This window comes from Engystomops pustulosus, chromosome 1 (assembly GCF_040894005.1).
Source record: "Engystomops pustulosus chromosome 1, aEngPut4.maternal, whole genome shotgun sequence".
In the NCBI taxonomy this organism is placed as follows: Eukaryota; Metazoa; Chordata; class Amphibia; order Anura; family Leptodactylidae; genus Engystomops; species Engystomops pustulosus.
Window position 1 is genome coordinate 79,109,802 of NC_092411.1, and position 20,559 is coordinate 79,130,360.

The 20,559-nt window shown below is 39.5% G+C and overlaps 2 protein-coding genes, 1 long non-coding RNA gene and 1 other non-coding gene across 6 annotated transcripts in view; 2 read left to right on the forward strand and 2 right to left on the reverse strand.

The window, feature by feature from the left end:
- GNB1L (G protein subunit beta 1 like) overlaps window positions 1–16,428 on the forward strand; it is a 34,253-nt gene extending 17,825 nt beyond the window's left edge. For all 3 annotated transcript variants that reach the window (XM_072144489.1, XM_072144490.1, XM_072144488.1), the window contains exons 6-7: window positions 13,669–13,884; window positions 15,597–16,428. In XM_072144489.1, coding sequence (XP_072000590.1) covers window positions 13,669–13,884; window positions 15,597–15,863 — 483 coding nt within the window. In that variant the 3' untranslated portion in view covers window positions 15,864–16,428. The remainder of the gene's footprint in view (window positions 1–13,668; window positions 13,885–15,596) is intronic.
- On the reverse strand, window positions 1,084–3,585 carry LOC140125340 (uncharacterized). Its single transcript, XM_072144492.1, has 4 exons — window positions 3,000–3,585; window positions 2,480–2,707; window positions 1,600–1,951; window positions 1,084–1,198 (listed from the first exon to the last, which is right to left on the reverse strand). Exons 2-4 carry the CDS (start codon window positions 2,674–2,676, stop codon window positions 1,142–1,144), a joined length of 606 nt encoding a protein of 201 aa, XP_072000593.1. The 5' UTR covers window positions 2,677–2,707; window positions 3,000–3,585; the 3' UTR covers window positions 1,084–1,141.
- LOC140125356 (uncharacterized) lies at window positions 5,340–6,661 on the forward strand. Its single transcript, XR_011854660.1, has 3 exons — window positions 5,340–5,688; window positions 6,090–6,222; window positions 6,511–6,661. It is a non-coding gene; the product is annotated as an uncharacterized lncRNA (long non-coding RNA).
- Window positions 16,429–17,827: 1,399 nt separating the features above from the next.
- Window positions 17,828–17,934, reverse strand: LOC140087571 (U6 spliceosomal RNA). Its single transcript, XR_011850014.1, has one exon. It is a non-coding gene; the product is annotated as a U6 spliceosomal RNA (small nuclear RNA).
- Window positions 17,935–20,559: the final 2,625 nt, after the last annotated feature.

Sequence of the window (20,559 nt, forward strand, 5' to 3'; positions counted from 1 at the left end):
CAGCGGGACACATCGCGGCTATCGCGAGATAAGGGTCACATGACTCGGGAGCATGACGAAATCCGGGTCAGCTGACCAAAGCTACTAGATCGAAGCCCGAGGTGGAATGGGGGCGGAAACAAAAAATTATACCGCCCTCACAAGAGACCGGAGACATCAAGAAGATCTCCAAGGTAACGTATGCCCAGTATAAAGAAGAACATCGATATTACACCAATGTGAAAAACTGTACTGCCTAGAAGCAGTAGAGAAATAGTAAAGCCGGAGCATAGGGGAAATAATGTGTGAGTCCAAAAGGAATATATGTAAATTAAGGGATCCACCGAGGGACAGACTGAAAGTGCTAGTGCATGGAAAAATTCATATGTAATAAATATACATATATATATAAAAAAAGTGCAAGTTATATAAAGTGCAGAATGCATAGAACCTAAGCTCGATGATAATACTGTTCATAATCAATACATAAAAACATTTTATAGTCAGTGAGCAGGTAATGAATCAAACAAAACAGAAAAAATTGTACATTGATATGGAACAAAAATGTGCAAAGCAAAAACGTGAATTTCATGCAGTGCTCCCCATGTGCAAAACGTGACAAGTGCAATAAAAACATCAGGATAAAATATTATTAAAATTAGGAGGGCTTGAAGCCGGTCAATCGAGAAGGGACATCAGTATAGCGATACTCGGGGGATGGGGTAGGAGGGTCCAGCAAAAAAATCCAGGGGGTCAATCCATAGGGTCCAGTAGCTTGCAAAAGTCAAAACCAACTAGCTGTGTGGAAAAAAACAAGAGAAAGTACAAAAACATAAAAGAAATTAAAAATGTATAAAAAATAGGGAATACCGATAATCAATCAGCTCCACGTTCTACAACACCGGGATCCAAACAACAAAAGGAGAAGACATATATTTACAGAAACGATACAAAACTTAAATTTTCATTAAGCCCATTGGGAACCACAGTGTTCAGTCTAAAAATCCACCTGGCTTCTTTTTGCGCCAGAATGCGTTTCCAATTGCCACCCCTATTATCGACAAGAACCCTATCGATGCCTCTTACCTTGAGAAGTGAGCCATCACAGTTATGGTATAGTTTGAAATGCCTTGGAAGAGTTTTCAGGTGTTTGTCAACCTCCTCATTCTTGGCGGCCTCGATCCCTAGGACATGCTCTCTGGTTCTTCTCCGCAATTCCCTAGAGGTGAGACCAACATAAGACAGACCGCAAGGACATGTCGCTAAGTAGACGACACCTACAGTGGTACAGTTAATGTGATGAGTGATGGTAAACTCTTTCTGATGGGAGGCATCCCAAAACGTATTGGTCGTCTCCACATTGGGGCATGCAACACACGATCCACATGACCTTGAACCCCATTTAGGGCCCTTCGAGCCAAAGAGTCTATTCACTGATTGACCCCTATGGTAGCTTCTGACCAAATAATCCTTAAGATTCTTTGATCTACGGTAGGTAATAGATGGGTGTGCTAGAAGATATTGTTCCAATGTGCGGTCAATCCGTAATAGCGACCAATGTTTCACCAGGATAGATCGAACAGCATCGCTTTGGGAATCATATGTGGTGATGAACCTCACCTGATCATCTTTTTCTGACTTTTTGATCTTGCGGGTAAGAAGATCCATTCTTTTCGTTCGCTTGGCACGTTGGTACCCTTGCTCAATTGTTCTCATCGGATAACCCCTCTCCTGGAATCGTGCCTTCATGTCTATTGCTTGTTTCTCAAAGTTTGAGTCCGTAGAGCAAATCCTTCGGATCCTAAGGAACTGTCCGGTTGGTATACTTCTGATTAATTTTGCAGGGTGTGATGATGATGCATGTAACAATGAATTTGTGGAGGTTTTCTTCCTGTAAACATCACTTCTGATTAGTCCATTCTCATCTACATCAAACAGTACATCCAGGAATTCAATGTCGTTCCTCCCCATCCTGTAGGTAAGTTTGATATTGAGAGAGTTAGTGTTCAAGTCTGACATAAACTCATGGAGTTCATCTTCAGTACCCTGCCATATCATGATGACATCATCTATATAGCGTGACCACATCTGAACCTTCTCTATATGATGTTTCGGATTCGTAAGGAAGATATCCCTCTCCCACAGCCCCAGGAACAGGTTGGCGTATGAGGGCGCACAAGCGGCACCCATCGCTGTTCCCTGGAGCTGCAGGTAGAGGGTCTCCCGAAAAATAAAAAAGTTGTGGGTCAACGCGAACCCAAGAAGAGACACCACAAACGACACCAAGTCTGAGTCCTTCCCAGACATGTTTAGAAAAAACCTTGCCGCTTCTATGCCATCCGTATGACGGATGGACGTATACAAGGACTCTACGTCGCATGTTACAAGGTACATGTCTTTGTCTAGATAGATGCCGTCCAGTTTCCTAAGAATGTCAGTGGTGTCCTTCAGGTAGGAAGGCAGTTCTTCTACTAGTGGGTAAAAATGATGATCCACATACCTGCAAATAGGTTCACACAGACTTCCCATTCCTGCAACGATCGGACGTCCTGGAGGATTGTTCAGTTCCTTATGCACCTTTGGGAGTAAGTAGAAGCTTGACACTTTGGGGTATTTAGGTAGTAGGGCCATAAGTTGATTCCTGGTAATGATGTTATCTTCAAGTGCCTGTTCCAACATTGTTGTCAGTTCCGCCATATACTTGTTCAGGGGGTTGAATGTGAGTCTCCTGTAACAAGAAGAATCTCTTAGTTGGCGTAAGGCCTCTCTCTCGTAGGCCTTAACTGGCCATACCACCACATTACCCCCTTTATCAGAGGGTTTGATAACTACATCCCTCATTTTCGCAAGCTGATCGATTGCTCTTCTTTGAGCAAGGGTACAGTTCTGTGTTTTCTCACCATTCCTTGATAGTTTATACAGATCTCTCGAAACTAGTTGTACAAACAATTCAATGTTTGGATGTCCCGAGAAGGGAGGAAAAGCCTTCGATTTAGGAAGTAAATCGGTGGGGAACTTACTGTTGGCTGAGTTGTCCTGTTGTTCCTCCAGCAGTTCCTCTAGGGATCTAAGTGCTTCCTGTTCATGGGAGGACGGAAAAAGTTCCAAGTCGGTGTTCTGATGAAAATGTTTTTTAAAAACAAGTTTGCGAGCAAACAAGTGGAGGTCTTTCACTGCCAAAAAACAATCAAAGGGTGAGACAGGTGAGAACGACATACCTAGACTCAATACCTCAAGTTGTGCAGAGGTCAAGTCCACATCAGATAAATTGATTACATTAAGAGATGTTTTACTACGTTCATTATTCTTCTCCTCTCTCGCCCACCTCCTGGGTTGCTGTCTTCTATAGGGGTCAAACCTGCGTTCATTTCCCCTCCTCGAACGGGATTCGTGACTCTCCTGGGAGATGTTGGATTCCGCCCCTATTGATGATAGGGATGCCATAGACGAAGATCGACTACGGAGATTGTCTTTTTGACTCTTCCATTTGTAGATGCGTCCCAGGGTCTCATCCTGCACATCTCTCTGGAATTTCCTAGCCTTCATGTCTTTAATCTGTTTTTCCCAAATTTTAAAGGCATCATTGATCTCAGTGTTAAACAACTCTAGTTCTGTCGATGATAGCAGTTGGTTAATTTGTAATTGTACATTAGAGATTTCTGTATCCAGGTTTTCCATCTGTTTGGTATTATGGTCGATGATCACTTGCATCAATGATAGGGAACTTCTAGTACAGATCTCTTCCCATTTAGTGGTAAATAGTGCATCATCAAGACCATAAGATGGAAATATTTGAATTCTCAGACCTCTGGGTATAAGATTACGTTGAATGTATGTTTCCAGAGATATTTTATTCCACCACATCTTAGTGCGGCGGTGTAATAGATTTCTAAATTTTAATTTAGTTTCTTTGACTTTCCTTAAATTTGGATCCTCTGCAGTTGCCCCCTTGTTGCCAAAAAGCGCATCCGCTTCAGACCGCCATGTCGTTTCCTTGGCCCGAAAATCCATATCGATCCCAGGTTCAATCCTCTGTAAATCAGAATATTCACAGGAATAAATCGCACACCAAAAAGATAAGACAGGGGGGTGAAGATTGGGGCCCCAAACCACCCCCTTAAGTCAGAAAAAAGCCCATAAGAAAAAAACCGCAGATAATATGCAGTAAAGTGTAAAATGATGAAAACTTTATTCAATACTCATAGTAATAACAATCATAAAATAGGCAGACAGGTAAGACAACAAACAGACAAACAATTCATCAGAAGAGACCGGGTGTAACAATGATATAGAACTCCTGTGAGCAAGAAGCTGAATACATACGACCAGAATCGGTCAGCATAAAATGATTACAAATCAGGAGAATACAAATGAACATATATACAAACCACGGTCCCTGGGTGAAAAAACACAGCCCCGACACGTGTTTCGCCACAGAATGGCTTCCTCTGGGGGAGTGCTGGAAGGTGGAACTAATCGGTATATAAATACCCGTGGACCAATCAGAATAGCTGAATAGACGAACCCCTGGGGGATGTGGGCGTTACCCTGACCTGGAACATAGTAGTCCATAACAGCGGGACACATCGCGGCTATCGCGAGATAAGGGTCACATGACTCGGGAGCATGACGAAATCCGGGTCAGCTGACCAAAGCTACTAGATCGAAGCCCGAGGTGGAATGGGGGCGGAAACAAAAAATTATACCGCCCTCACAAGAGACCGGAGACATCAAGAAGATCTCCAAGGTAACGTATGCCCAGTATAAAGAAGAACATCGATATTACACCAATGTGAAAAACTGTACTGCCTAGAAGCAGTAGAGAAATAGTAAAGCCGGAGCATAGGGGAAATAATGTGTGAGTCCAAAAGGAATATATGTAAATTAAGGGATCCACCGAGGGACAGACTGAAAGTGCTAGTGCATGGAAAAATTCATATGTAATAAATATACATATATATATAAAAAAAGTGCAAGTTATATAAAGTGCAGAATGCATAGAACCTAAGCTCGATGATAATACTGTTCATAATCAATACATAAAAACATTTTATAGTCAGTGAGCAGGTAATGAATCAAACAAAACAGAAAAAATTGTACATTGATATGGAACAAAAATGTGCAAAGCAAAAACGTGAATTTCATGCAGTGCTCCCCATGTGCAAAACGTGACAAGTGCAATAAAAACATCAGGATAAAATATTATTAAAATTAGGAGGGCTTGAAGCCGGTCAATCGAGAAGGGACATCAGTATAGCGATACTCGGGGGATGGGGTAGGAGGGTCCAGCAAAAAAATCCAGGGGGTCAATCCATAGGGTCCAGTAGCTTGCAAAAGTCAAAACCAACTCCCTACAGGATGGGGAGGAACGACATTGAATTCCTGGATGTACTGTTTGATGTAGATGAGAATGGACTAATCAGAAGTGATGCTTACAGGAAGAAAACCTCCACAAATTCATTGTTACATGCATCATCATCACACCCTGCAAAATTAATCAGAAGTATACCAACTGGACAGTTCCTTAGGATCCGAAGGATTTGCTCTACGGACTCAAACTTTGAGAAACAAGCAATAGACATGAGGGCACGATTCCAGGAGAGGGGTTATCCGATGAGAACAATTGAGCAAGGGTACCAACGTGCCAAGCGAACGAAAAGAATGGATCTTCTTACCCGCAAGATCAAAAAGTCAGAAAAAGATGATCAGGTGAGGTTCATCACCACATATGATTCCCAAAGCGATGCTGTTCGATCTATCCTGGTGAAACATTGGTCGCTATTACGGATTGACCGCACATTGGAACAATATCTTCCAGCACACCCATCTATTACCTACCGTAGATCAAAGAATCTTAAGGATTATTTGGTCAGAAGCTACCATAGGGGTCAATCAGTGAATAGACTCTTTGGCTCGAAGGGCCCTAAATGGGGTTCAAGGTCATGTGGATCGTGTGTTGCATGCCCCAATGTGGAGACGACCAATACGTTTTGGGATGCCTCCCATCAGAAAGAGTTTACCATCACTCATCACATTAACTGTACCACTGTAGGTGTCGTCTACTTAGCGACATGTCCTTGCGGTCTGTCTTATGTTGGTCTCACCTCTAGGGAATTGCGGAGAAGAACCAGAGAGCATGTCCTAGGGATCGAGGCCGCCAAGAATGAGGAGGTTGACAAACACCTGAAAACTCTTCCAAGGCATTTCAAACTATACCACAACTGTGATGGCTCACTTCTCAAGGTAAGAGGCATCGATAGGGTTCTTGTCGATAATAGGGGTGGCAATTGGAGACGCATTCTGGCGCAAAAAGAAGCCAGGTGGATTTTTAGACTGAACACTGTGGTTCCCAATGGGCTTAATGAAAATTTAAGTTTTGTATCGTTTCTGTAAATATATGTCTTCTCCTTTTGTTGTTTGGATCCCAGTGTTGTAGAACGTGGAGCTGATTGATTATCGGTATTCCCTATTTTTTATACATTTTTAATTTCTTTTATGTTTTTGTACTTTCTCTTGTTTTTTTCCACACAGCTAGTTGGTTTTGACTTTTGCAAGCTACTGGACCCTATGGATTGACCCCCTGGATTTTTTTGCTGGACCCTCCTACCCCATCCCCCGAGTATCGCTATACTGATGTCCCTTCTCGATTGACCGGCTTCAAGCCCTCCTAATTTTAATAATATTTTATCCTGATGTTTTTATTGCACTTGTCACGTTTTGCACATGGGGAGCACTGCATGAAATTCACGTTTTTGCTTTGCACATTTTTGTTCCATATCAATGTACAATTTTTTCTGTTTTGTTTGATTCATTACCTGCTCACTGACTATAAAATGTTTTTATGTATTGATTATGAACAGTATTATCATCGAGCTTAGGTTCTATGCATTCTGCACTTTATATAACTTGCACTTTTTTTATATATATATGTATATTTATTACATATGAATTTTTCCATGCACTAGCACTTTCAGTCTGTCCCTCGGTGGATCCCTTAATTTACATATATTACTTTTGGACTCACACATTATTTCCCCTATGCTCCGGCTTTACTATTTCTCTACTGCTTCTAGGCAGTACAGTTTTTCACATTGGTGTAATATCGATGTTCTTCTTTATACTGGGCATACGTTACCTTGGAGATCTTCTTGATGTCTCCGGTCTCTTGTGAGGGCGGTATAATTTTTTGTTTCCGCCCCCATTCCACCTCGGGCTTCGATCTAGTAGTTTTGGTCAGCTGACCCGGATTTCGTCATGCTCCCGAGTCATGTGACCCTTATCTCACGATAGCCGCGATGTGTCCCGCTGTTATGGACTACTATGTTCCAGGTCAGGGTAACGCCCACATCCCCCAGGGGTTCGTCTATTCAGCTATTCTGATTGGTCCACGGGTATTTATATACCGATTAGTTCCACCTTCCAGCACTCCCCCAGAGGAAGCCATTCTGTGGCGAAACACGTGTCGGGGCTGTGTTTTTTCACCCAGGGACCGTGGTTTGTATATATGTTCATTTGTATTCTCCTGATTTGTAATCATTTTATGCTGACCGATTCTGGTCGTATGTATTCAGCTTCTTGCTCACAGGAGTTCTATATCATTGTTACACCCGGTCTCTTCTGATGAATTGTTTGTCTGTTTGTTGTCTTACCTGTCTGCCTATTTTATGATTGTTATTACTATGAGTATTGAATAAAGTTTTCATCATTTTACACTTTACTGCATATTATCTGCGGTTTTTTTCTTATGGGCTTTTTTCACCTAAATAAATTGCTGAATAACATTTCCCATATGTCTACTTTACAATTTCATAATTTTTAAAATGTCTGGATAATTTATTTTAATGTCACGCAGCTTACAAATCAAATATCGATTTTCCGTATTTTCAGAATTGACTATTTTGGGGATAATTATGGTTTTGAATGAATTGAATGGAGGTGAAATTTAGAATCGTAAAATTTTGTCAGTTATGTCTTCATATAGCCCTAAAATTTACACATTTCCAAAAGATAAAAAGAGAAAACCCATCTTAAAATTTGTTATGCAAATTTACCAGAATACAGAGACCCCCACATGTGGCCGTGACAGCGAGGCGCAGAAGGGAAGGAGCGTCCTGTAGCTGCCAGGATTTTAGTTTCCTCATTGGCCCATTTTGCAGGCTATAAAATTTTAACTTTTTCGTTATTGGAGTCATGTGACAGCATTTTTTTTTTAGGGATGAGATGCTTTTTCCAGTGTTTTGTGGTTGCTATCCCCTATTGTTGAAAATTATGAACTTTCTTTTGAAGTCAGGAGTAGAAAAACATCAATTCTGTACTGGATATCTTTTTTTTTCTGTTCTCCGTATAGCCTAATAATCATGTTATCTTTATTCTATGGGTCGATACGATTACGGAGATACCAGACTTGAATATTTTTTCTTATGTTCTACTAAATTTGCCAAAAAAACCCCTAATGTGGGGAAAAATCTATCATTTTTGCATCGCCGTCTTCCAAGTGGCATAACATTTTTGCTATTTTGGCTACAGAGCTGGTTGATGTTTTTTTTTTTTTGCGGGACATGTTTTACTTTGCAACAGTATCATTCTGGAGTACATATGTTTTGTTGATCACTTTTTACTGCATTTTTTGTGGGATTAAATAAACATTTTTTGTGCTAAAAACTTGGCTTACACACAAGTATACACGGTAAATGTGCCTGCAATGACTGAGTATTATCCACATTTACTGTCAGCAGCACCCAGATTACTGGTACAGGTATACTGATGTATCTTTGCTTCAGTGTCTCCTCTATGTAAAGTTGACATAACCCCAAAGTCTTTTACTATAACTAGAAATTACAAGAGGATCACTGTAGGGAATTATTAGATGTCTTGCACACAAATTACACAGGACAGTGGTCAGATTGTAAATATTAATATCAATAATAATAAATCTTTATATCTATAGCGCCATCATATTCCACAGAGTACATATACAAACAGTCATTCCAGTGCAATAACATGGTCATGTGAACGGGGGTTACAAGAGCTTCCAGTCCATCGATAAATAAGAGATAAAAATCTAGTTATATAGTAATTTGTCATCAATGCGTGTGTACACATACTCTACATATCATCCTGTATATTCTATATTAGACCACTCACCTAATAATAGGATTCAGCAATGTGCAGTCATCCTGTATCTGATTTATTGTTTAATAGGCTATGTAATTGTTACAGATAAGGAAACCTTGTGAGTAGCATTACAAACTAGATCGTACATGATGTTTAGTACATGTGCTGTTGAAAGCTTTATAACCTCCAGGTATTTGACATCAGTGTCAGATGCACAAATGATTGCATTGATTAAAATAATTTGTGGAAATGTTTTTCAGGCCATTCCTTATATCATGAAGACTAGTCATGGAAATGTGTTGCTGAGCTCCTTCTTCTGTATATGAGGGCAGTGTCAGGTTATGGCATCATGGGCAGTGGAAGTTCCTCATTTATTAGATGGGCTCAGTGATGTGTCTGTCCCCTATTACCTCTGCCTTCTGTGACTGATATGTCTCCTTCTATGTCCCATTTGATGAATATTCTATGGCAGTGATGGCGAACCTTTTAGATACTGAGTGCCCAAACTAAAACCAAAACCCACTTTTATGTTGCGTAGTGCCAACATGACAGTTTGAGCAGTAACCTATTGATCTCTGCTGTATCACAAGTTTCAATCATATTGGCGTCCTGAGGACACCAATACAATAGAAAGCATTGCAGCTTCTCTCCAGGGTCCCCTGAAGAGGAAGCAGGAGCTCCAATTATAATCCATCTCTGTGAACACCTTCTGGCCTTTCCTGTAGTCCTGGCAGCCAAATAGGTGTCACTTTAAAAGAGCACTGAGCGTGGCGCGTCATGGGCTGTCTTGGACTGCAGGAAGAAGCCTCGAGTCCTATCTGGTAAATTCTGTGCTGGGTGCCCACAGAAAGGGCTCCGAGTGCCACCTCTGGCACCCGTGCCATAGATTCGCCACCACTGTTCTATGGTGTATTGGGGGAAAACTCTCAGTGGAGCTGAGCCAAGCAGCAAGGAGGCAAAGGGTAACCACCCATCAGAGACTTCTCAGCCAAGTTTTAGGTCTCTTGCACACGACCATATATGGCTGCCATATACTAGCTGTATGAACAGCAGCTAGCATACAGCCATCATGGGAGTGCATTGTGCCAGCCATGTCTTTCAACCTCTAGACAACCCCTTTATGTTATGACCCAGTGAAGCATTAAATTTGTCTTGTTCCTTATATGTTTTGGGTATTGGATATTGTATTAGGGTGTACTGTGCATGATATGTTCGGGATTGCTTAATGGCGTTTGCCAAATTATTTTATAGTGCCTTGCAAATGGGAAATTAGCAAAGATCTATTTCAAAAAGGGCTTTTAATTTAAAAATAACTTCTTTTGTTTGCATCGAGGTTTTTTAATAAATCTGTGTGGACCTTACACATGTTCAGCATCTGAGCCATCTTGAATGTTTAGATTATCCCGATGCAAGAATTGTAGTTTATTAAAATCGCTTTCAGCAACCCTAAAATTGCTGAAATATATTTAGTGAAGTTCTGATAAAATGCAAAATATATATATATATACACATTTTTTTGCAAATTTATCTGTAAGCTTTTTTTTTCCATCAATTTTAGTTTATAGAGCCTTGTTTAGTTTATAGAGGCTTGTTGTCTGTGGGATAAATTGTACTTATTAGTGGTACAATTTCATATTCCAAAATTCCAAACCCAGTTATATTGACAAATAAAACCCAGCCGCTCCATTTTCCTATAAGCAGTGTTTTTATGGTTGAAATTACACCTCCTCTTTATTTTTTTGGTGCATTCAAAGGGATACCAAATTTATATAGTTTGTGTTATGCATTAATTTAAATCTTTGAGGAAATAATGAGGGTTTATGCATCATATTATGACTTCAGAGATGTTTAATGGAGCTTAGTGAGGGATACCTTTTTGTGGCATCAACTGTAGTTTTCATGGTTTAGGAGAAATATTAAACCTTTTAAACACTTCTTGAAATTTGTATGGGTGGTAAAATGGCAAAAAGTGTCCCTTTTTTCACATTTCTTTGGTCATTACATTAACTAGATTATTAGAACCCTAAAACATTGGGTTAGCTAATATGTTTGAGTTTACCTATTTATACTTGTATTTTAAGGAAGGGGCAGATTTTTGAATTTTTGTTTTCTTTATTTTTTTTTTTTACATATTTTTTCTTTTACCATTTTATTAGCCTTCCTTTGGGGCTTCAGGGACAGTAACAGCTCACCAAATCTCCACACAGGGTCTTCAATGAAAGTAAAAGTAATCCTGGCTATGATGCCAGGATCTTATTAGAGTACTACAGCTGAGATCATATCACAGTGGGCTGAAAGGTGAATTATTCTGTACTATAGATTTACTTCTGCATAATTCTGTTTTATTTTATGTCTGGCCCTCTTTGTAGTTAAAGCTACACAAAATAAAAAACAAAATAAGTGATTGAAAATATGGTCCATTTTGTACCCCAGTGAATTCATTTTTCTTTCCTTTGTGGTCCACATGTCTGTCAATTTGCATCTAAATGTCATCTGTTTGTATGTTAGTTTTGTTTGTTTTTTTAAAGATTCATTATGGCACAACCCACATGACAATTTTTAGAGCATACCCTAGCAATAGCCTTAAATAGGTGGCATAAAGTAAACAACATTTTTTTGGTTTTACCTCCTTAAAGGGGTATTCCCATCTGGGCATTTAAATGCAGTGATGTTGTCCCTTAGAAACAAGATAGCTTCCTCGGATACGACCACCCCGCACTTTGGCAGCAGTGGCCAGACTTGCGCTATTGAGTCCTGTCTGACCACCTGGATTCAGCGATCATTACCACAGGACGGCTGTAGAACATGCAGTATCTCTCAGACATTTCATATACAAACACCCTTTTGTTTCTTTCTGCAATCGCTCCAGCAGAGGTGGCCGTATCCAAGGAGTCAGTCTTGTTTCTAAGGGACCATATAACTACATTTATGAGAAATTATCTTCACACATTATAACATCTAATTGAAGAAATGTTTAAATATGGCAGATTAATGAAACTGAATGTGAATGCCCAGACGAGAATACCCTTTAAAGTTCATTCAGAAAATCACCATAGACTGGCAAACTCTGTCATAGCACAACACGAGTAAGATGTTGGCATAAGAAATTTGTGTAATTCCTTTAGGATACTTATATTATTTTCAGTCATATCTGTGAATGTATAACAAGAATGAATTAATCCAGACATTATGCAGAGAACATGAATCTTACTGCATAACAAACCGAGGCTTTAAACCTGACATTCCCCTGGGATATTTATCCTGGCTTGACCAGTTCCTGTCTGACTGGTTCACTCTCGTGAGATGATGAATCCCTTTCTCTGAAAAGTGACACTTTATCCACTGAAGCTCCATCTCCTTGGAGTTATTTCAGAGGCTAAAATAAATGAGGTGTCTGGTCAGTGTGTCATGCCCTTTGACCTCTGCCATCATTAATCAAATTATATCTGATTGGTTACAGTAATGGTCAGACTCTATGGTAATCCTTCAAGAAAAGTTTTTGTTTATAGAATTTTAAAAAATTCTATTTGATTATAGTTTGGCTTTCATTGTTCAATAAAATTGTTTCTATTATATACCATATATACAGTACTCAAATATAAGCTGAGATTTTCAGCTCCGTTTTTCTGCTGAAAATGCCTCGCTCCGTTTATACTCAAGTGTATAAATAAACTTATATACTTCTCCTTGTGGCTTCACATGTAATACATGTAATAGAGCTGTCAAAGACGTGTTCATGCGCTCTGCCATTTCATTACCAGGAGAGGCTGCATGAACTGGGGAGGCTTTATCGGCATTTCAACACTGGGCAAGTTTTCATGGGCATTCCATTACCTGGTGCAGGCTACATGGGCTTTTCATTACTAAGTTTATAACCAGGCAGTGCAAAGTTATGTCACAAAGGAGAAACCTCCAATAAAAAAATGTTAGATGCTTTAAAGTTACATTTAAAGATTTAAGGATGTATCTGTAAACAATGTATTTAGTGAAGCTACATTCACAGCATGTTTTTTTTATTTTTTTGGACAAGTTCTGCATACGCAGCTGCAATTTCCAAGTGTATGCGCTAAATATGCAGCCAGCTTGAAACCCTGGATGAAAAGCAGTAAATACTCCGCTGAGGCCATTACAGGCTAAGGGGGGATAGATGCAACTGTATGGCATCCATCCCTGTCCTCTGCTGATTGTGCTCTTTGAATGTTTTCCCGGTGATGTAAATGTACACATAAGGGCACCCTGGCCTCCGGCAGCAGCAAATCAAGGGCTGCTGTTGTTGTTAGCTCCTCCTCTAGCTTTTAAAGGTAAGGACATATCCCACTGTATAAGCATACAGTGGGATACGCAGCTACACTCCATTGTATCCTTACAACAGAGGGATAAAAACAAGATATTAATGTAGCCTAGTAGCAAGCATTAGTAGTCTTGTTGTAACCATTAAATGTATTCATATGGACAAACATCTTCAAAAAAGGAATGTTTTTAACAAAATGAGGTGAATGTCACATTCACACATGTCACCTATCAAGTCCATATGCAGTATTCATGACACTTTTTAATTTTTTTTCTATGTTAAAGCCAAAATCTGGAAGTGGCCCTTTGCTTTTTGTTGGATATGAGGATGGCTCTATAGCCCTATGGAATGTCTTAGAGCACAGATTGATGCGTAGACATTTATTCCACAAGGAGCCTGTTATGAGCCTTGACTTTGACTGTGACAATGCCAGAGGGGTCTCTGGATCATCTGAGAATATATTGAATGTCTGGAATCTTGATGAACAGCAGGACCTCAAGGTAAGAAGTTCCATATTGTTGGTTTACTTTTCATAATTAAAATAGCTGTGTATCCATTTGTCCATTAATCACTGACTGGTTTCAGTTCAAAGGTCTAGGCAAATTTTTCATGTCTGTTCTCTTTTGAGTTTCTTCATAAATGTTTTTTTCGGCCACAGAAAAAATTTATTGGGAAATAAGAAGTCCCACTTTACTGATCCAGCACCATTCCCATGGTTACCCGTGGCTGTGGTGGTTACATGTCCATGTTGCTACTGATTTCTGGTTAGGGAACAGGACTGTCTTGTCAGCAAGAAATACTTTAGTTTTTTTTAATACTCTCAATAATTCATATTTTAGCTGCATTCTTCTCCAAAATAGGAGTTTTACAGCACACTAGCATATACTTATTTGATAAAAATTTCTCTGCATACTGTGAATAACAGTTTTAATATGTCATTTTTTTTCTCAAAGTTTTATTTCTACTCAAACTCTATCCACAAATGATCCTGACTTGGATTTCACATAAATATATATATATATATATATATATATATATATATATATATATATATATATATATATATATAATTTTTTTATTTTTTTATTTTTTTTTATATGTATATATTTTTTTAATTATTTATTTTTTTTAAATCAATATTTTCTGGAATTAAAAAAAATTTACTAACAAGTTTCGGTCATATGTATGTATAAGATAAGGTTTATTTTTAAAAAATTAATGCACATACACTAACCAACTAGAAACATAGATGTTATTAGTAAAATCTGTGGATAACATTTGTAATAACATGTATGTTTCTAGTTTACCATTAATAGTTACATACAAATGTGTATTGTGTCCTGTATAATTACTGCCTGTATTATAGATAATTGTCTCTCTGCTTTGAACCGTATGTACTTCATCTCTTACCAAACTTAGGATTTGCACAGCTGTTAGGAAACTTGTGACATTTGATCGGTTCCATGAGCTTTATCTCATAGTTCTTACCCAAATGGTCTTTAGTGAGCATTAATAAAATAAATATATGTTCCTCCCACATAAATGATAGGGATTGTGAGCAATTTCAGTTTTCTTTTCCCACTCATCCATTAATAATGCAAAACAGATGTGGGAACGTTACATTCCAGGTACCTGAGCTAATGAAATCATCTAGGAATCAACAGAGTTCAACAAATCTTGTTTTCTAATAAGCAACCATATTAAAGGGGTTGTTCGGGATTAGAAAAAAACATATGTTCAAACCATAAACATCTTATACTTAGCTCTCTTCACGCTCCCACTCTCCCGTAGCGATGGCCGTTACTGCCAGCCTCTGTTTGTATTAAGAGGTCGGCAGTGATGCAGCGCCGACACTGCTGCAGCCTGAATCTCATAACGTAGCGGCGCATGCGCTGTCAAGGTGATGTTGATGCCGGCCTCTGTGTATGAACAGGGGCCAGCAGAAACGGCCAATCATTCAGGAGTATGGAGAGAGCGAAGTATAAGATGCTTTTTGTTTTAAACACACCCCAGCCATATATAAACATTTTTATTGTGCCAGACAACCTCTTTCACAATCTCTACAACTGTAGAACCTTTAGATGTATTTATCTCTAGCTCGCTGCTTATTGTGAGTGAGATATAGTATGTCTCCGGCTCTACAATCCACTCTTGACTGAAATTACCCTCAAATAAAAAATAAAATAAAATTGTGTCCTGTTTTTTCCTCAAGACTTACAAAGCACAAGAACTTGTCAATCCAGGAATTGCTGATGTCAGAATACGTCAAGACAAGAAGATTTTGGCAACAGCTGGCTGGGACTATCGTGTTCGGATTTTTGGATGGAAGAAAGTAAAACCATTAGCTGTTCTCCAGTACCATACCTCGACTGTGCACTGTGTGTCCTTTTCAGATCACATCATACCTGAAGAAAGACTACTGGCTGCTGGCTCCAAAGATCAGAGAATTAGTTTATGGTCAATATATTCCCAAACCTAGAATTTGTTAAAAGTAGCAAATACACTTTGGTAAAGCAAAGGTTTGTTTCTGTGACATGCACTGCACATCCTATTTCTGCAATGTCTTGTTGATATGCAAATAGGAATTTTGTTAATATTGTACTTTTTTTTATATAGTTTTTTAAAAATCCATTCTGTTTTTTACATTGTGTAAAGATAAGGGGGGTCATTTACTAAGGGCCCGATTCGCGTTTTCCCGACGTGTTACCCGAATATTTCCGATTTGCGCCGATTTTCCCTGTATTGCCCCAGGATTTTGGCTCACGCGATCGGATTGTGGCGCATCGGTGCCGGCATGCACGCAGCGGAAATCAGGGGGGCGTGGTCGAACCAAAACCCAACGGGCGCGCTTACCTTCACCAGGTATAGGCTCATGCATTCCGGCGGACCTCGGGGAACTTCAGCGCAGCAGCGACATCTGGTGGACGGCGGAGGAACTACCTTAGTGAATCGCCGGAAGACCCGAATCCACCGCACAGAATGCGCCGCTGGATTGCGAATGGGCCGGGTAAGTAAATCTGCCCCAATATATACTAGAAGTGCATGTGCCATAAGGAGTTTGTTAATAATAATTTTATTGAAAGGTTTAAATCAATAAAAAAGCAAAAATACTTGTAACATCTCGATTCTCGTGTCCCACCTCGACTGCAACCTACATGTTTCCTCAGATATGTTTGGAACTTTTGCCCTTTATGACTGCAGAGGTTAATAGAGGTAAAACACATTTCTGATATTGCTGTCGATTTTTACATTTTTTTATTTGTTATCAAGATTTCACATTTTCATCTAATGACAAGTTCCCATGGCATTTTTAATACAAATTCCTATGGGAACCCGTCAATAGGTATAAATGTGAAATCCTGATGACAGGTTCAAATAAATGTAAGGCATTATTTATGTCTCTTGCAATTATGTGTTAGTTGAAATTGAAGAAAGTTGCACCTTTAATTTATAATAAAATTTTATATGATGATCCTAACTTGTCCATTAGTTAATCTCTGTTCAGCATCTGTTTTTAAGATAACAACCTTTTATTTGATTTTTAACAAACAAAAATAGAAACGATACACATACCGTCGTTGATCATGTGGTTAGGTTTAGTTATTACATAACACCGTGCAGTTAACTGGTTTATTATAGCAGTACCATACATACAAAGAAGTATCATAATGCCCTGGAGGGGGAAGAACTTGAATTTACATCTTGGACCCACTGCTTGCTCTATGTTAAGGCGGACATTGGTCTTGAAGGAATTCCCTTTCTCGTGATGCTAAATTTGTTAATCACAGCTGTAGAGCACCTAATGCGCCTTTTAGGGATTCCATGCTATACCATTCAGTTAAGTGAAAAAGTTCTTCCACTTTCGAAAGAAGCCCTTAGTCTGTTTGTCCTTATGTCATAATGTTTCTAGCCTGTCTAACGTTATTAGGTGTCTTATCTGGGAGACAACTTCCGTCATAGTAGGCATGGTTGAATCCAGTGATGCATTATGCATTGTTTCGCTACCAGTAAAAGAGCATGAGTAAGTCTAAGCGTATGTTATACACGTCTTTTTGGTCCTCCTCTCCCTCTTCCAAATCTAAGATATAAAGCAGTGGGTCCATGGGTAGGTTAATTTTCCAATGTGTCCTAATGATTGCCAAAATTTTGTGTGTGCTGAAACAGCCATAGGCCATGCCACAGGTACAGTACAGCTCTGCACATATTGGGCAGTCTGGTTTGGCAGGTGTCCTAGGGAGATTGAACCCATAATAGACGTGGTGTAAGATTCTAAAGTAAGTTTCACTCCATTGTTCGCTCGCTATGCATTTCCTGACCTTTTCCCATCCCTTTAAACTTGCCTTATATACCTCACTTTCTGGGAATTTGGGGGCCCAGCATTTGCCAACTTGTAGTTGTGTCCCTTTAAGTAACTGTCTATATACAAGGAGGATATGGAACGCAAAAATATAAAAACTTTTCACGAATTTGCTTGTGATTCTAGCACATGGGCCATACTAATCTTCTCTGTAGTGTCCCGATTCTAGTATATGTGCTGCCAAAGCGAGCACATGATACATTTTTAACACAGTAACCAAGGACATAAATAGAGAATATATCCGTCCAATTTTCCAAGTGTCAAAAAAAACAAAACTTTTTAAATGACATCAGTTCATTTAATAGTTGCCCTGAGAAACCAGCAAAAGTGGAAAAGGCAAGTGTTGCCTGCCTACAAATCTTTCTCTGAATACTACTATTGTAATGTGAAGAAATTCTAGTACCAAGAATTCCATTCCTAATGGAGCCATGGCAGGTATAGTGTAGTGTTGAGCGGACCTGAGGTTTGGATCTGTACTGAACATGGCAGGTTTGGCACTGATGACCCCAGAGCTGAACAACAGGCTGGCATCCAGGTTTGAGTTATGGTTGATTGACTGTTCAGAAATCAATCCACCAGCTTGCAGCCCCTTAACCCCTTCCTGCCGCAGCCCTTTTTTGTTTTTGCGTTTTCATTTTTCACTCCCCACATTCAAAAATCTGTAACTTTTTCATTTTTCCATGTACAGAGCCGTGTGACGGCTTATTTTCTGCGAAACAAATTACACTTCAAAATGGTGGTATTTAATATTCCATGCCGTGTACTGGGAGACGGGAAAAAAATTCCAAATGCAGTGAAATTGGTAAAAAAACGCATTTGTGCCCTATTCTTGTGGGCTTGGATTTTACGGATTTCATTGTACGCCCCAAATGACATGTCTAGCTTCTTCACTCCTGTTTTTCAGGTGAATTCAATTCTTGTGATGTCCCCTTGTCTTAGAAGAGCAATCAGTGGATGAAGTGGGTCATGTGATCCTCTGGAAGAAATGCAGAATCAATTATGTATATGTCCTTTTTTTTGTTTTCCTTGTCTTGACCCCAGGGGATTTCATGGAAAACCTCTGTTCTGCAAATAGACATGGGGTGTACAGGAGTCTCTCAGTCAAATACCATATTGACATAAAATAGTATTGCAGTATAAAATGTATATATATATATAAATGATCAATGTCCCCCCCTTTGACTAGAACACATATAAATATGAATAATCAAAGCTAAATATTGCACACACAATAATTACAAACATACACAATACAAAAAAAGAACACAATGCAGAAGAGAAGAGGGGAGAGAAGGAAAATAACACACATAACCCCCTTTATGGACAACCTTCTTGCTACTCAACATACTATATTTTGGAGAGTGTTGAAAATAAATCCATGAAGACCATATAGTCAACCTATGTTCTATATGATTCACTGACGCAGTGGTGTTTATTATTACTAAGGGTCTGCAGATCGCATTTCCGTCTGACTTCCCGTCTGACTTGCGCCACTGTAACAGGTATTTAGAAGGGAATTGTGTTGCACGCGATCAGATTTTGGCGCAGCTGCGCTGGCTTTCATGCAACAGAAAATGGGGACGGGCCGTTTGACGATCCGACTGATTCGGACTGAGCGCGGGATTTACCTTTCAAATTGTGTCGCATCCAATGCACCAGGAGGAAGATGGTGAACTCTGTCGGGCCTGAGCAGGGAAGTGACACATGCGGGATATTGGGCGCATGATCTTAATGAATCGCTGCAAAGTGCAATGTCGTCGGACAATGCACTTTCTGGAACTCTGAAAGTAAATGTGCCCCAGTAAGTTCCTCTAAGCGTCTTATTACTTTTAAGAACCAGTCCTGTATTATTGGAGGTTAAGCACATTTCTACTTCAAAGGAAAACAGGCTGTAGCTGCATTAACAAGATGGCATAACAGGGAAGAAAGGAAAAGTGGATTAAAAGAGATGTCATCAGAATAAGACTGTTGGCAAATCTAACATGTCTCTCTCCAAAAACGCTGTATTTTACAACAGTCCCACAAAATGTGTCATATAGATCCTATTTAGAACTACATCTCCAACACTAGGGAAAAAAATATCAATGAGTAAGAATTTTATATCCTGGTTCCTGAGATCCCAGCGATGGAAGAACTATGAACTAAACTGAATATCTGTTTACTTTGTTTCTCTGAGAAATGAGATATAGGACCGTCCTCTATACATAACCTTCCGAAAAGTAATAGAAGAACTTTAGGCTGCAGGTTGCGAAATGGAGGGGAAAAAGTGATGGAGCTGTATGAAACGCCAAAAACCTTGATAGTGGAGGTTCCATTGATGTTCGAGTAGCCATAGTCAGTTTACAACAAAAGAGGCTTCCTGAAAGTGCCCTTCTCTAAACCAACTTTGAAATCCTGCATCATTAATACCCAGGGGGGGGGGGGGGGATTTTTTGTTACATGTCTGTTAAGGATGTATGGAGCGGACGCAGCCCGTAAGATACACAGCGGGTGATAGCAGCATTATGTAGCTAACACCCACTACTGACAACCTCATTCGGAACTAGCACTGATCCCAGATGCCATCAAATGCGGAGACATCTTGGATCCAGGCGGCACCGCCACTGTCGGTGGGTATTGGCCACTAAGACAGAGTTCCATGGCCAATTAAAAAGTGAAAACACTCCCTAGAACTGATATAAAAATAACAATGAAAATCATATATGTTAGGTTTCGCCGCGTCACAAAACCCCAGATCTATCAATATAGAAAAATGGTTATTCCCAGCATTGAACCCCATGCCACCTTTTTATCATTCACTTAAAAAATGTAATAAAAA

Coding starts and splice junctions, on each gene's coding strand:
- LOC140125340 (XM_072144492.1), bottom strand. CDS start 2,676: ATGGCGGAACTGACAACAATGTTGGAACAGGCACTTGAAGATAACATC. Junction 1,952..2,479: donor CTGTGTGAACCTATTTGCAG/GTATGTGGATCA, acceptor ACTTACCTACAG/GATGGGGAGGAACGACATTG. Junction 1,199..1,599: donor AGTCAGAAAAAGATGATCAG/GTGAGGTTCATC, acceptor TCTCACCTCTAG/GGAATTGCGGAGAAGAACCA.